The 15,703-nt window shown below is 32.6% G+C and overlaps 1 protein-coding gene across 1 annotated transcript; it reads left to right on the plus strand.

Moving 5' to 3' along the window:
• The first annotated feature begins 540 nt into the window (after window positions 1–540).
• LOC114399798 (phosphatidylinositol 4-phosphate 5-kinase 5-like) lies at window positions 541–6,750 on the plus strand. Its single transcript, XM_028362010.1, has 8 exons — window positions 541–2,734; window positions 3,347–3,514; window positions 3,750–3,915; window positions 4,007–4,123; window positions 4,266–4,459; window positions 4,722–4,852; window positions 4,963–5,035; window positions 6,027–6,750. The coding sequence occupies exons 1-8, from the start codon at window positions 1,533–1,535 to the stop codon at window positions 6,304–6,306; spliced, it is 2,331 nt and encodes a 776-aa protein (XP_028217811.1). The 5' UTR covers window positions 541–1,532; the 3' UTR covers window positions 6,307–6,750.
• The last annotated feature ends 8,953 nt before the right edge of the window (window positions 6,751–15,703 follow it).

Raw genomic sequence — 15,703 nt, forward strand, 5'->3', positions numbered from 1 at the left:
ATTAAATTGTAGATCCAATTATGTAATTTAACTTAATTGAAACCAAATTTATATACACATAAATTCATTTATGAAATTAGCATCCCTAGCTGTGTTATGTGTTATTTGAAATTAGGAAAAAAAACCTCAGAAATGTGCTAATTTACTCTTAGATAAATTAAAAGGTGAAAAGTAATTAATTATATTAAGATTAAATTATCTTTTTTTGTCTTTTATTTTATGACAATTTTTAACAGTGTAAAATTTTTAAAATTATTAACAATGTCAATTTCAAATGGATGGAATGAAAATTTTGAACAAATTTAAAAAATAAAAGACTAAAATGATTTTAAAAAAAAATAAAGGATCAAATTGAAGAAAAAAAAATAAAAGAAAGGACAAAAATTCATTTAGCCTTATATTAATTAGGTATTTTTCTTTATTATTAATGTTTATTTAGTTAATTAATGTTTATTTATTTAAATTAAAATATATATAATTTATTAACTATTATTACTACTATTTTAATATTTTTATATATGAAATATAGAACTTTTCTATTACAATAATTTCAACTTATTTAAAATATATATGTTTTTTATGTTTTTTTAAGAATTATTTTATATTTTTTATTATAGCATTTAAATTCAAGGGCCAGTTTAAGATAGTAAGAGTAGTGAATTCTAATATCACCTAACAAACTACAAGAAGCCAGCACTGATTGTTTTGAGGTGAGCTTTAGAGAGAGAAGGCATGAGATAATCAAGGTCCACAAAATTGCTGGAGAGAGATTGAAGGGGCATTTTGTAGGAAAGAATCTGCACTTGAAGTTGCAATTGAATCAACTATTATATGAATCACAATATTGAAAATTGATGGTTATTATCTAACTTTGTACTGTAATTGACAAAAAAGAAAATAACTGTTGTCAAAACGTTATTCTTTCATCAAATGGAGACATTAAATGCCAATGGTTTGACAGTGATTACGCACATTAAACCAAAACAAATTGGAAAATTTGTTAAATAGCCCTGAGAATAGCATGCAAACACCTTGATTTTAGCACCAGTCTCCATATGTCATGGCTCTTAGAGGTTATAGGAGATGCGACCCACAAGAGCATGAACTTTTCAAGGTTCCATATTCAAAGATATCACAACATACACATACCTTCATGAATTAATTAATCACATGACACGTGCACCAAATTAAGGACAGGTCCTCTAACTTACTTTGCAAGTGACAACTGTCAATAGTTTGACATAGTTTTGACGAGCATCGTACGTGCGCATTTCCTGTAACATCAACATGTCCCCAAACTCTTTGGAAATTATCATGCAAAGAAACAAAAAAGCTTGGGACAACATCAGAGTTCGTTTTGGTTCATCAGAAAAAACGCGCATGGTAGCATCAATCTCTTCAAATTGTCGTTACATGTTTTTTTCTTTCAAGGATGCATAAACAAAACCATGATTTAAATGCATTTGTTCATGTGGGGTACTGTCCATGATTATTTATAGTAAGTACCAGATGTGAAGAGAGAACAAAGCAAAATGATTGGAAAAGATAGCGGTGTTATGAAGGCATGGGAGGCAACGATGAGAAAGACACACGCAGTTGCCAAGAAGCGTGCAAACAGCATATTTGGGACGATATCTTTGGCACATGTTGCGGATGAAGAAGAAAACAATGATGGTTATGATGACAACGAAGAGAATGAGAACGAGGCATTTGAGGTATACATTGAAGAGAAGGTTCTACCAAATGGGGATTACTATACAGGGGAATGGGCAAAGAACTTCCCACATGGGCTAGGGAAATACCTATGGACCGATGGGTGCATGTATGTTGGAGAATGGTTCAAAGGGAAAACAAAAGGAAAGGGTAGGTTCAGTTGGCCTTCAGGGGCCACATATGAAGGGGAGTTCAAAAGTGGTTTCATGGATGGGAATGGCACATACACAGGGTGTAATGGGGAGACTTACAAGGGGCAGTGGGTGATGAACTTGAAACATGGTCATGGTTTCAAGAGTTATGCAAATGGGGATTGGTATGATGGGGAGTGGAGGAAGGATTTGCAGGATGGGGAGGGAAGGTATGAGTGGAAGGATGAGAGCCATTATGTTGGGGAATGGAGGAATGGGACTATGTGGGGTAAAGGGTCTTTTGTTTGGGCCAACAATGGGAAAGTGTTTGAAGGGTTTTGGGAAGATGGTTTGCCAAAAGGGAAAGGCACTTTCAAGTGGCACGATGGGAGTTTTTATGAGGGAAATTTCAGCAAGGATGGTAAGGATCAGAATGGGACATACCATCCCTGTGAGTCATCAGAGGGGGAAGGGCATAGTGAATGGGACCCTCAACAGTTGTATAATGAGTTGAACGGGTATTCAGTTTGCCCTGGGGAGAAGGTTCAGGTTATGCCATCACACAAGAGGCTTGCGATTTGGAGGTCTACAAAGACAGGGGAGAGTGCTAAAAATAGGAGAATGTCAGTGGATGGGAGGGTGAGTGTTGGCTTGGAGAGGCCAAGTGATAGGTTGCAAATATGGGATGGTGGGGAGAGTGATGCTAGAACTCCAACTATGGGGAGTGATTTGGATGAAGATTTGATGGCTTTACGTGTAGATGATGGTAGTGAAAGTTTGACTCAACTCCAACCTCTGAAAGCACCCAAGAAATCAAAGAGGCAGGGAGAGACCATATGCAAAGGACACAAAAATTATGAGCTTATGCTTAATTTGCAGCTGGGAATCAGGTAGGTGTGTGTGTGTGTGAGTATGTTGGATATCTTTCTTAAAATTTCCAACCTGGTAGAAATCTAGTTGTTTATGTTTCTCTCAGGGTTATTTGTATCAATTAGTTGCTTTAGTTATGTTACTTATTCACCAAAATGATTACAGTTAGAATAACAAAAAGCCCAGTAAAAGAGAGTTGAAATGGCCCATAGGGATAACTAAAGCTTGCTTTATTTTCTGGCTCTATGTATACTTCCATGATCTCCTTGCCTACCAAATTGCATTTCATTATCTCTTAATCATATTATGTCAATGAGTTATATATCATCTCAAGTGTCAACCACCTCTCAATAGAAAGGAAAAATGACTTCTATGGTTCATTATGTTTCTTTTAAGAATAAATTTATTTCCTCTTATTCATATAACTCCACCTTACAAAATAAAACAACAATTTTATATTTTTTGCATGCACAATTTGACGGGTTATGCAATTGTTTATATACATATACATATATATATATATATATATATATATATATATATAAATAAAATTGTAGACTCTCTAATTGCTTTCTTTTTGTGCCTATAACTTTATAATATTTCATATTTTTGTAATTTCTTGGACTTTATAGGCATTCTGTTGCAAGGCCTGCTCCAACAGCATCACTTGATCTCAAGCCTTCAGCTTTTGACCCTAAGGAGAAAGTGTGGACAAGATTTCCACCCGAAGGATCCAAATACACTCCACCACATCCATCATGTGACTTTAAGTGGAAGGACTACTGCCCGGTAGTTTTTAGGTCAGCCCTATTAACACTTAATTTGTTGTTTCTATTAGTTATTTTATGCATATTATATTACACAAGTCATTCAATGAATAATTTATTATTTATGCATGAAATTTCCCTCTTGCCATAAACAAGTTTTATACCGTGAGTTTAATTTTGATACATTTTGTAATGTCAATCAATTTAAAATCCAAGTGTTAATGTGAGTATCATTTTCTTCAACTTATTCATTGCACTTTGTCTTCAGAACTCTTAGGAAGCTATTCAAGGTGGATCCAGCTGATTACATGTTATCCATATGTGGAAATGATGCCCTTCGTGAACTTTCCTCTCCTGGAAAAAGTGGTAGCTTCTTTTACTTAACCCATGACGACCGTTACATGATTAAGACAATGAAGAAAGCTGAAGTGAAAGTGAGTTCTACACTTATCTTGCCATGTTTGAAATTTCTTAGGAACCATGACATGTTTCCTCAAATTTGGCCATGCTTGATTTGTGTTGCAGGTTCTATTGAGAATGCTTCCAGCCTATTACAATAATTTTCGAGACCAACAAAACACTCTTTTGACAAAGTATTATGGCCTGCATTGTGTAAAGTTAAATGGACCTATTCAGAAGAAGGTACATTTTCTAACATGGCCTCATTTTTTCCCTTCTACTTTAAACTTTTAATATATTTTACTTTTTACAAACTTTAAATCTTTGGCATTAACTTAACTAGTGTTTGAGTATGATAAGCTTCTTAATATGTTTGGTTTTCCAGGTTCGGTTTATCATAATGGGCAACCTCTTCTGTTCTGAGTATATCACCCACAGACGCTACGATTTGAAGGGTTCTTCACTTGGACGCTTCTCTGATAAGCCTGAGACAGAGATTAGTGAAACCACAATCCTTAAAGATCTTGATCTTAATTTTATATTTCGACTAGAGAAGTCCCGGTTTGAAGAATTTTGCAGGTGATTAGGATTTTGATACCATAATCTGTAATTTTGTATTTAAAAGCTGTATTTGACTGCTATTGTATATATTTTGAAAATCAGTTATTTAAATTGTGATAAAATATATGTATATGCATAACAGTTAATGAAGTTAAAATTCATTCCCTAGAACAAATAACTGCTAAGTTAAACAATTGAGAATCAAAATAAGATTTGCAGTTTTAATTGTGGTCTTATGTCAAATTAAACTGAGCATGTCAAACATATATTTGTTCTCCAGACAAGTTGATAAGGACTGTGAGCTTCTAGAACAGGAGGGAATTATGGATTATAGTTTGCTATTGGGCATTTATTTCAAAGATATATCGCCAGATGGGGAAATTATTCCTTTACAATCTCATACTCCTACTGGTAATTTTCTAACCTTATATGAAGTAGTCTATAACCTTAGTGCTTAAATATATGTGTTTGTGTCAATGGTTTGACAACTCAAGAAGGACCCTTCTGTTTTCCAACTTTAGGTGATTCGGAAAATGAAGGAACTCCCCATACTTCAAGTGAAGATACAGATCAATCTCATTATGATCCTTCCAGGTGAAATGTCTATTTAAAGTTATTTTAGCATACATGGAGTAAACAAAACTTATAGTTAGTAAGAGCATCTCCAGCGAGAGTTGTTTATTGGGTTCTTTAAACTTTAGAACCAATTCTTATGTAATTTCATTATTTGATCAAGCGTGGTAGTTCTTATATAAGAATTATTGTTTGTATAAGTAATCGATCTTAATAGTTCTTATGAATTGTGAGACAATTTTAGGACTCATGTTAAGTTCTTAAAATTGCACTATTGAAAATGTAACTTGTTAAAGTTGTTAAATCTCATGGGACATTGTAGGGTCAACCAAAAGTGAATTAAGCAACTCTACCATCATTGCACTATTAGAAATGTTTTAACCAAATTGTATCGGATCATACAATTAGCAAATTAGCCATGTAGTCAGCTATACAATTAGATTTGTTATTAGTTTGTTGGTGTGTTAGTGTTAGAGGAGAAACCTCCTTTATCCAATAAATACATGTACCACTTGTATCAATTCATTTAATAGCAATATTGAACCTTATTTTACTTTCCAAGAATTCACTTTCTTATGCTCTCTTTGGCTCGATCCCTTTTGTCATCGCTAATGTAATTCTAATACTTGAGCTTAATGGTTATGGTTGCTTAGAATTTTAATTGATTTCTTTAATTTGTCCTTTTTCTACTTAATACTTATTATTAGCATCTTTACTAAGCATTATCCTTTCAAATTAAACACATCCTCCCCCTCTAATATTTTTCTTTAACAAATTATTTCCTCAATTAAGGTATTATCTTTTGATTTAATCTGTAGTTAATAAGAAATGCAATGTACAACATTTTCCAAGTAATCTAGTTAGGGTTTTTTTTCCAATGGTGCTATACTTGTGTATGTAAAAGCATTCATAATATCCATCATTCAATTACATTTACAACAATTTATCATTCTTGCTAGATGAACAACTCAAAGCTTGATATGGTTATTTGTGTCTATTTGATTGTCTGCAGTATCATATTGGGTATGAATATGCCAGCAAAGGTTGAAAGAACAATAAGAAGAAGCGGTTGCGAATTACAGCTTGTAGGAGAACCAATTGGAGAGTTCTATAATGGTGTGTTGACTTTTGGTATCATTGACATACTTCAAGACTATGACATTAGCAAGAAGCTTGAGCATGCCTACAAATCCATTCAATATGATGCGACCTCAATATCAGCGGTTGATCCTATACAATATTCAAGGCGTTTTCGTGATTTCATATTTAGAATATTCACTGAAGACTCTTGAAAGGTATACGCGATTCTTCATTTTCTTATTTGGAAAAAGCATAGTTACAAATATCCAATGCAAAAATAGCAGTGTTGGGGTGTTGCGAGTTATACCCTTTCTGGCTTGACTTAGTACACTTTTGAAATTTTCCCATTTGGGAAGGAAAATGTTGGTTCTACAATTGAGATTCACATGATTTTGCGTACTAAATCAAACCTATTGTTTATTGTACGTTCTGAATTACCTTAATTCTTTGTATAGTACAAACGTACAGTATAAATAGTATACATGAACATTCAACACATAATAGAGAATAATAGAGAATGCTGAAAGCAAGAGTGACTGTGTATTGCATCTTGTAGCTAGAATATAATATTGCATCGTTTATTAGAAATTCTTTTATAAGAGATGGAGAGGGTTGATAGGGTATTCCAGCTTTTTGTATCTGATTGGGATGTATATAGGTGAATGAAAATGTATCGATGTATATGTTTACCATTTCGTTTCTATTTTTTATGCCATCAATAATTTCATTGAATATAATAAACAGAGTTTGTCATTAAGTTCCCAATTTCAAGAACACACTTTTGAGAAGTTAAAATTTTTCCCCATAAATTACCTTAATTTTTTAAGAAGGGAAAATATAGTTAATCCCATTTTATTTTCTTAATTTTTTCCTATAAAAAGTGTTTTTCTTATAAATATATCCAAATTCGCAGTGAGTTTAGTTGCATTGAGAGAATCGTGCTTCTCCTTTTATTGCAGTGACATTTAGTTTACAACTTATCCTACTTTAAGTTAGTTATAGTTGTTTTTTTGGAAATGATTAAAAGGCTAAGACCATCTTCAACTAACAAATTCATCAATATTTCTCTTCTATTTTTTTAATAATAGTTTATACTTCTCTATTAAATCACATCACATTTCTTACAGAAACAACTCAATTAAATGTTAACAAACTAAAAAATTGGCTAAAAATTTCTTAAATGGATCACTGTTACGTGCAGCGGAAATGGTAGCTGGTTTCGAGGTTACCAGTGCCTCCAGAACAAGAGGAAGAGAAAATATAGAGCTTGAAATTCGAGGACCAAACTGCCTCCAAGAACTAAGAGAAAATGGAAAAGGAATTCTGCTATTTTCTTATCTTCGGAAGTGCAATTACAAACATGTATATATAAGCTATGGAGAGGACAAGAGCCCGACAAACACTGACGGAAATATGCAAAAAGCAGGAATATCACAACAGCAAGATATTCCTTTATTCTCCACTACCTAAGCATATTCTAGAAGATACGATCCTATCCTAATGGTGCGCTTCTCTCACGTACGGACACTGCATGGAACCCGAAGTGCACGTAGCCTTCAAGTAGAGGTAATGGCTTGCCTTTTGGGCCTTGCTTTCTGCAGTCCCAGATTGTTATCCGTAACATTTCCACCCTCATCAAAAACACCTTGTCCTCAAGGTGTTGGGGCTTCAAACCATGACTTAAAAATGCGAATCGGGATCCCAAATTAAAATGGGTGAGGAAATGAGCGCGTGAAGATGAGTGTTGCGGAAGCGGAACCATTTGGCAGTGTCGATAGTGGCGTAGAAGGGAAGGAAGGGGTGGTCGAGCTCCGTGTCCTTGACTATGGCAATGAATGTGACTGAAGAAAATAAGCCGAGGTCGGAGAGGAGGATGCGGTGGCTGGGGAAGGACGCTTGGGGCTTCCTGTTATCGGGGAGGTGGACGGCAATAATGGTAAGTGGAGCTGGTAAAGGTACGGGGTTTTACGACATGAGTGTGGGGCGTGACGGCGGAGTTGGCATGGTCGTGGGTGCGGTGAGCGTGGGTGACGGAGTAGGCTTGAGCGGCAGGGGCAGCGGCAGAGGTGGTATTGGGGTGTGAGTGAGGAATGTTTGTGTAGAGGAAGAAGATGAAGGTGGAATCGGCATAGGCGGCGGAGGTGGCGGTGGTGACTGCACAGAGGAAGGAGGGTAGTGGTGGTTGGTTCTTAGAGGTAGTTTTAGGAGAAGGGTATCCAGTGTGGAGTCGAGGCGGCGTTGAGCGACAATGAGTTTGACCAAGATGGCCTCAAGGCGGTCCTTAGTAGCAGGAGAAAATTCAAGGTTGTTTGGCGGGTGTTGTGGGTGGTAGTGGAAGGTGGTTTGGCAGTCATGGAAGCTTCGTTTGGTGGTTGATGAAATGAGGGAAGGGTTCCCTTAGTATCGAACAAGTTTAGCAAACGTTTGCGGGTACTCTCAAAATCAATCCCAAGCGATTGAGCTTGATGTACAAAAGGATGAAGGGTGTGCGGCAACGAATGGGATGGATGTTGCATAAATGGTTGCTGGTGGTTGGCGGTGTGGAAAGGATGGCAAGGAAAGGGGTGGTTCGGCAGATGGTGTGGGTTGCAATGGCTGGAGCTGGAATGGCAGCCATGGAAGGCGATCATTGGACTCTCAATGAAAGCACCAAATTGTTACGTGCAACGGAAATGATAGCTGGTTTTGAGGTTACAAGTGCCTCCAGAACAAGAGGAAGAAAAGAGATAGAGCTTGAAATTCGAGGACCAAGTTGCCTCTAAGAACTAAGAGAAGAAGGAAAAGGAATTATGCTATTTTCTTATCTTCGAAAGCGCAATTACAGACATGTATATATAAGTTATGGAGGGGACAAGAGCCCGACAAACACTAACGAAAATATGCAAAAAGCAGGAATATCACAACAGCAAGATATTCCTTTATTCTCCACTACCTAAGCATATTCTAAAAGATACGATCATATCCTAATGGTGTGCTTCCCTCACGTACGGACGTTGCATGGAACCCGAACTGCACGTAGCCTTCAAGTAGAGGTAATGGCTTGCCTTTTGGGCCTTGCTTCCTGTAGTTCCATATTGCTATCCGTAACAATCACACAATATATTTAGTTTCCCAAACACACAATACTTTTGTAGCATGGACCCACAAAATCAGAAGAGAAACGGGTTCTCTACCCAGCAACCCAATCTTGAAAGTGAGACCCACACAATTTGTCTCCAACAATGGAAATTTTTTTCTTACGTTTCTTTTACTGTAGGCGTTAGTGGAGAACTCACCGATGAAGTTGCTCTAATACTATTTTGGATAGTGTGCCAATAAATAATATGTTAGGGTGACAAGCATAAACTCACCTAAAATATTACGCGAGTCAGGGCCGGCTTAAGGCCCAAACAACCTAAGCAAGGGCTTTAGGTTAAAAAAAAAAGGTCTCAAAATTTTTTTTTATACTAATATACCTCGAAAAAGTTTATTGTAAAATTATATTTGAAAATAAATTAAATAAAACAATGATAATTTTAATAAACTATTTTATGAATAAATAAAAAATCTCATTCTTAAATTTGTTTTAGGCCTCAAATCCTTGAGTCATCCTTGACACTAGTCTAAACTATATGTTGATTTTATCGTGTCAAAACTCCTCGATTAGTCTATGGACAACAAGAGAATCTGTTTCAAGAGAGGGTTGTCCATCAAGAAAAATTTCGATAATGTCATGGGAAATCAAACTCACATTCAAGAAGAGAATAAAAGTTAATTCAAGATGGTTGATAATCACTTCTATCAATTTAGTGTCAGGATTGAATTAAGAAATTAAATTTTCCAATAACTTCAAGTTAATATCAAATTGAAGAAATAGAGATGTCCTTATTATTTTAAGAATATGTGAGGCATATTAATTTTGGGGGAGGGTTGACGGGATTGGAATATCTTTCAAGTATAGCTTGTGTATCAGATTATGTAGAGCTGAAATGGTAGAACAGTTCAGTTATAAGAGGATATTAGCACAAGTCAATATAGGGGCACCCCAGCCATAAATGACTGGTTGCAGAAACTTGAAAGGGACGGGTGCAGCATGTGTGTTGTGTTCCAATAGAACAAAACGACAAATCGATTGGCTTTAGGATGCTGGAAAAGCCACTCTTTACAATTTTGTGTTATTATCAAAATATAGAAGAACAGCTACATTGTCAAAGACAAAATTTATACACAGTTCCTAAAGTGCAGTTTATACCTTCGTTAAAATTAGAGTTTCATTTCGGTAATCCATTTAATCTTTTAATGCAAATTTTTATCATAAAACTTCTCAATTTTGATTGAAAAACAATACAGACTACACCTAAGAAATTTGACATGTATTAAATGTTTTAAGTGTATTTTTATCGTAGACTCCTCTACCATGCATGTCATATAATGGTTTAATTAAATGAATATGATAATAAACTGTATCTAAGAAAGATATATTATGCATAAAAAAAAATAGAAAATGAACACAGAAGAACGAATTGTAGGTATATACGAAATGTTTTCTTGCAGTGGCGCTGTTTGTGTAAAATTGTAGTTTGAAAGCTATTTTGACCTTATTATATGCGCAAATATACATATGGATCAAGTGGAGCGCGCTGAAATAAAAGCCAAAATAAAAATCTGATAATTACTTCATGCTTGAAGAGTAAACTAATAATTTAATTGTTACTAATAATCTAATCGCTTGGTGCTGAATTCTTGGATTCATCAAGCAATTTGTAGTTCTTTTGATGAAACATAACATATTCTCTTCATATTAATTTGTAATCGTCACAATACACTCTTTCGTATTTAATACGAAAGCATCCTAATTCCACAAAGTTAAGAGAATTGGATCAGCATAAGTTTATTTGGCAAGAAATGTGGATGCTTTCGAAGTGTTTAAAATCATCACTTCTAAAAGAAATGCTTTTGAAAATAATTTATTTATTTTTTCATTATTTCCCTTTGCATCGGATTCTAGTCAAAAGTGATTTCGAAAGAAGCTGATAATCCACTAGAAATAAATTAACTATAATATATATCACTTTTATTAAAATATTATTACATATTTTATATCTGAATAAATTCTCATTTTACTGCCCATGTAATTATTTAAGGCATATAGATCATTTTGGTTTCTAATTTTATAAACGAGGATTCATTTTAGTTCTTTTAAATGCAAACCAATAGTAAAAATTAAAGTGAAAAATAATTGAAATGAATGACTTTTCTTAAAATTAGAATTAAAATGATCGATACTTACATCTTTAAGAAATACGATGAAATATTTATTAATGATTTATTATTTTCTTGATAGTTTTTTTATGTGTTTGGAATCATGTCTGCAACCTACATCGACCACCAAAATTGCAATAACTAGTTTTTGAATTATGTAAATTCAGAAAGACGTGACTCATAAGGAAACACACATTTATTCATAAACAACATTTTATTTTATTTTTAATAGAAAGTAACAAAATATTAATATTCAATGCACTAACCTTTTGCCGCATCACAAAAATCACTTTTGGAATTTAGACATGATTGTCCTTTTAGCGGTATTTTTTGAAGTTCTTCGACCACTTCCATTCTTTTAATGGGTTGGAAACTACGTAATCCTACGTTACTTCTCACAAGTTCACAAAGAATAAAACAAAATTTCTTAATACTATACCCGTTCAAAGAGAAATGATGGGTGCTTAAATAATTTTTAAATAGAATTTGTATATTATATTAAAATTGATTGATTGAGGATGACACAATTAATAGTAGTTGGTTGTTTCAAAAGAATTAAGAATAATAGAAAATTTAGTAAAATTTCAATATTGTAATTTAAAAAATATAAATCTGGTTGCATTAGTTATTAATTTATATACTATAAAATTGAGTTTCCCTGTTGAACACAAGAAGATTTCCTACTCTATTACTTTTCTTTGAAATTTTTTTGAGTCAATCTTTACTTAGTATTTTTTTTTTTGAAATTCTCTCAAATTAATAATTATTTTAGTACTCTTTTATACCAAGTTTTCTGCTTAACATTTTTTAAAATATTAAATCAATAATTATCTTTTCATTTAGATAAAGATTTATTTTTCTCCATTTAAATTCCACTTTTAATTACTTTTAAAATTTTATTTTGATATTAAAATTTCATTTTCATTCCCAAATCTCACCCTTTGAAACATTACATTATTTTAATTAAAATTTTTAAAATATATTATTTTTCTTAAATATAAATTGTTTTATTTTTATTTGTGTAAAAATAATCATATATATATATATATATTACTTATACAATTTTAAATATATTTATTTATATTATTAAAATTTTAGTTAAATTAAAAAATAGTCGTGCCACTAGTTTTATCAAATGTTAAAGTACAAGAGCTCTAATATTTTTTGAGTTTAATTTTCTGCCGCTCCAAGAACTTTTACCAAATTTTTAAATAAGTACATGAACTTTTTTTTTAATTGGGTCTTAAAGATGTTTTTTTATTAATAGGGTTCTCCCATATAATTATCGATATGGAAAATTAACTCACAAACACTTAATTAGAAGTGAAAATAATAAAGTGATGTTTATGATGTATGTTACAAGCATAATTGAATCGTCAATGATTATAATTTTTTTATTGTCAATCAATTATGAGAGTTAGAGGCTTCTGAAAAAAAATTAAATATTTGAATTTGAATTAAATTAAATTGACCTGCAAAATAAAACATTTAAAATGGAACCCACTTTAAAAATTAATTCCTCCAATATTTGAATTAAAATGGAAGAAGGACTTTATGTTTATAATGGTTAGATAATTCTTATTTGATCATATTTCTTTTTATTTATTTATTAAGGGTAGTTGTATTATTTTATACACATTTTTAATGTTCTTTTTTCTTGTACCAAACAACATAAAAAGCCATCATACTTTCGATCTATTTATTTTCTTTTCTTTTACTTTCATTATTTTCACTTTCTTTCTTAAATCTTACATATCATAAATACTTAAAAGAAATTTTTTAGTATCCATGATAATTTTATCCTCCCGGTTAAAACAATATTATCTGTTAAAATTCAACACAAAAAAAAATATCATCTCATATGAAAAAAACACAGGTGACCATTAAAGAAAGAAAAAATTTACATACACATCCTCTATAAATATGGAGAGTCCATGGTATAATTGGTATTAGTTTTTTTAATTAGAGATATCTACAAATTTTTTGTTTGGTATTTAACTAATCCTCTCGGAAGTTTTTTATAGTAAAGTGATACATTTAGTTATAATTCTATGTCAAAGTTGAGGGGATCAAACTTCAAACCATAATTTAGGATTTCAAAATCTCAAACTATAATTTAGGATTCCAAAATATCAAACCCGCTTGTGTCAACAATTTTTTATTCAACTTCTCTTTTATTACATCCATTGATGAAACATGAGCTAATAGTTACCAAAAATTAAGATTTTTTTTTCTTTTCAATAAAGGTCAAGATCTTCTAGACTTCTACATTTTTTGTTTTCTTTTTTATTTCTTCCATTACTATGATTTTAGAGAAATAAATGAAATGGAGATGTGTTTCACAAAATAAAGAGTGGCGTTTATTTTTCCAAAATCATGTAATAGAAAAATTAAGAAAACAAAATGGAGAGTATCTTTTTCCGTTACCGGAAATACCGGTGACTCCCGCGGTATTAATTTTGTCAACGGAACTGGAAGTTTCAAGTTTACGTTCAGCACGCTTCTCGTGACGTCACCCTCATATTCATATATAAACATTAAACGAAAAAAAACTAACGATTGAAAATATAACAATAAAAATGTGTGGTCGACAGAGATTCTCCGATCGAAGGTATTCGTTTAAGAAAAATTCCTCTGCATCCGATCACTTGTGTTCTGAAATTACAGTTAAATACTTATCCAAATTCACACTTTTTGAAGGGGCATTTTTTAATCTTTTTTAGGTTAATTAAATTGATTTTTGTTTAGGTTACCGCTGAGAATTTTAAGGTAGTTTATTTAATGTATAAAAAATATGATTATTATTAATATGGTGTAATATAGTTAGTAAATAATTTTGTTGATTAAGGGTTTCATCTAACTCGTGTGTAAAAAAAATATGTTGAAAGAGGTCAATCCCTTAATTTGAAAAATTAATCATTGAATTTGGGTTGAAATACATTAATTAAAAAAATGATTATTGCAATAATTCTATTCTTTTATTTTTTATTTCATTGTAAAATATTTTTTTATCAATTTAATTATTGTTGCTTCTCAATTTTTTAATTATCTAATATTTTAATTATCTCTCTTATTTCATAGTATTTATCTATTTATTCCCCTCCATTTTTATTAAAAAAATGTTATTTTCCGTATTTGTTCACTTTTAATCTTTTTTACTCCTCAGCATGTATAATGATAGTTGTTCATGTCTCACGTGCTTTGGTATTATTTGTTTGATTAGGTTGTAAGATATAGAAACATTTTTTTAAAGCATATATAAAACATATGGAGTTACTTCATTCATCATATATATTTTATATTTAGTTTGATTAAAATTAATAATATTGGATTGTTTAACCAATAAGACTAACTAAACATAATAAATGTTCACATTTTTTAAACTTAACACTTACGGAGTTATGAATTGTTTGATTAGGTAGATCAATTAAACATGACAAGTGGACCTACCTTTCAGACTTAACACCCGAGGGGTTCTAAACTATCTAGTCATGCACGTGTGTAGAGTCACATATTTCATATCTCAAAGACTCCAAAGCTGAAGGCTTAAGAAACCTCAAGAAAACTTAAAATTGTGTGACTCAAGCACTTTTTTTTGTAATGAAAAGGTATAAGAGGCTTCAATTGGGTCAATTTTGAGGGATAAGATAATATCAGTAGTCGTGACTATATTTTCATGTCAAAAGTTGAATCTTAATTCTTAATTCAATTAAAAGAGACTAGTGTCGAATCACTTATATCAATAAATTTTGATGGCATTGTATAACTTATAAAATATAATTTCTTCACTCAATAATAAAAGTGGATACATATGTATATATCATGTCATATTATAATGTGTGAGTACTTACTAAAACTTAGGTATGATAATGCAACGGGGTAGAGGCAAGTTTATGCTCCCCACTCCTCAGTCCTAGCATCCCAAACCATCCTTGCTCCTGCCCTCGATCTCAACTGGGGTTAAAAAATTAAACACACCCCACCCCTGGTTGAGTGTCGAGTTTTCCTTCTCTGCCCTGTCCCCGACCCTATGACTGATAATAGGCAGTGCAAAGAACGATATAATAAGACACAGGAACAACGTGATGAACAACGATGAAGCTGTGTGTGTTGTGACTCACCACGATGAAGGAGCGTGACTATTGCGACACAATGAAGGAGGCATGAGAATGACGTTATGAATGACATGATAAAGGTCTGGCGGACATGCACTTGATAAGGACGAATGATGGAAGCATCAATGTTGTTGTCATTAACTTGTCGGTGAGGAATAAAGAGCATGATGAAGGAGAAAATAAGACAAGGAGGCACAATGATGTGACTTATGAGGAGGATGCACAATGCTTTGACTTGTGAGAAAAATATATT

The sequence above is a fragment of the Glycine soja genome, chromosome 19 (genome assembly GCF_004193775.1).
Source record: "Glycine soja cultivar W05 chromosome 19, ASM419377v2, whole genome shotgun sequence".
Lineage (NCBI taxonomy): Eukaryota > Viridiplantae > Streptophyta > Magnoliopsida > Fabales > Fabaceae > Glycine > Glycine soja.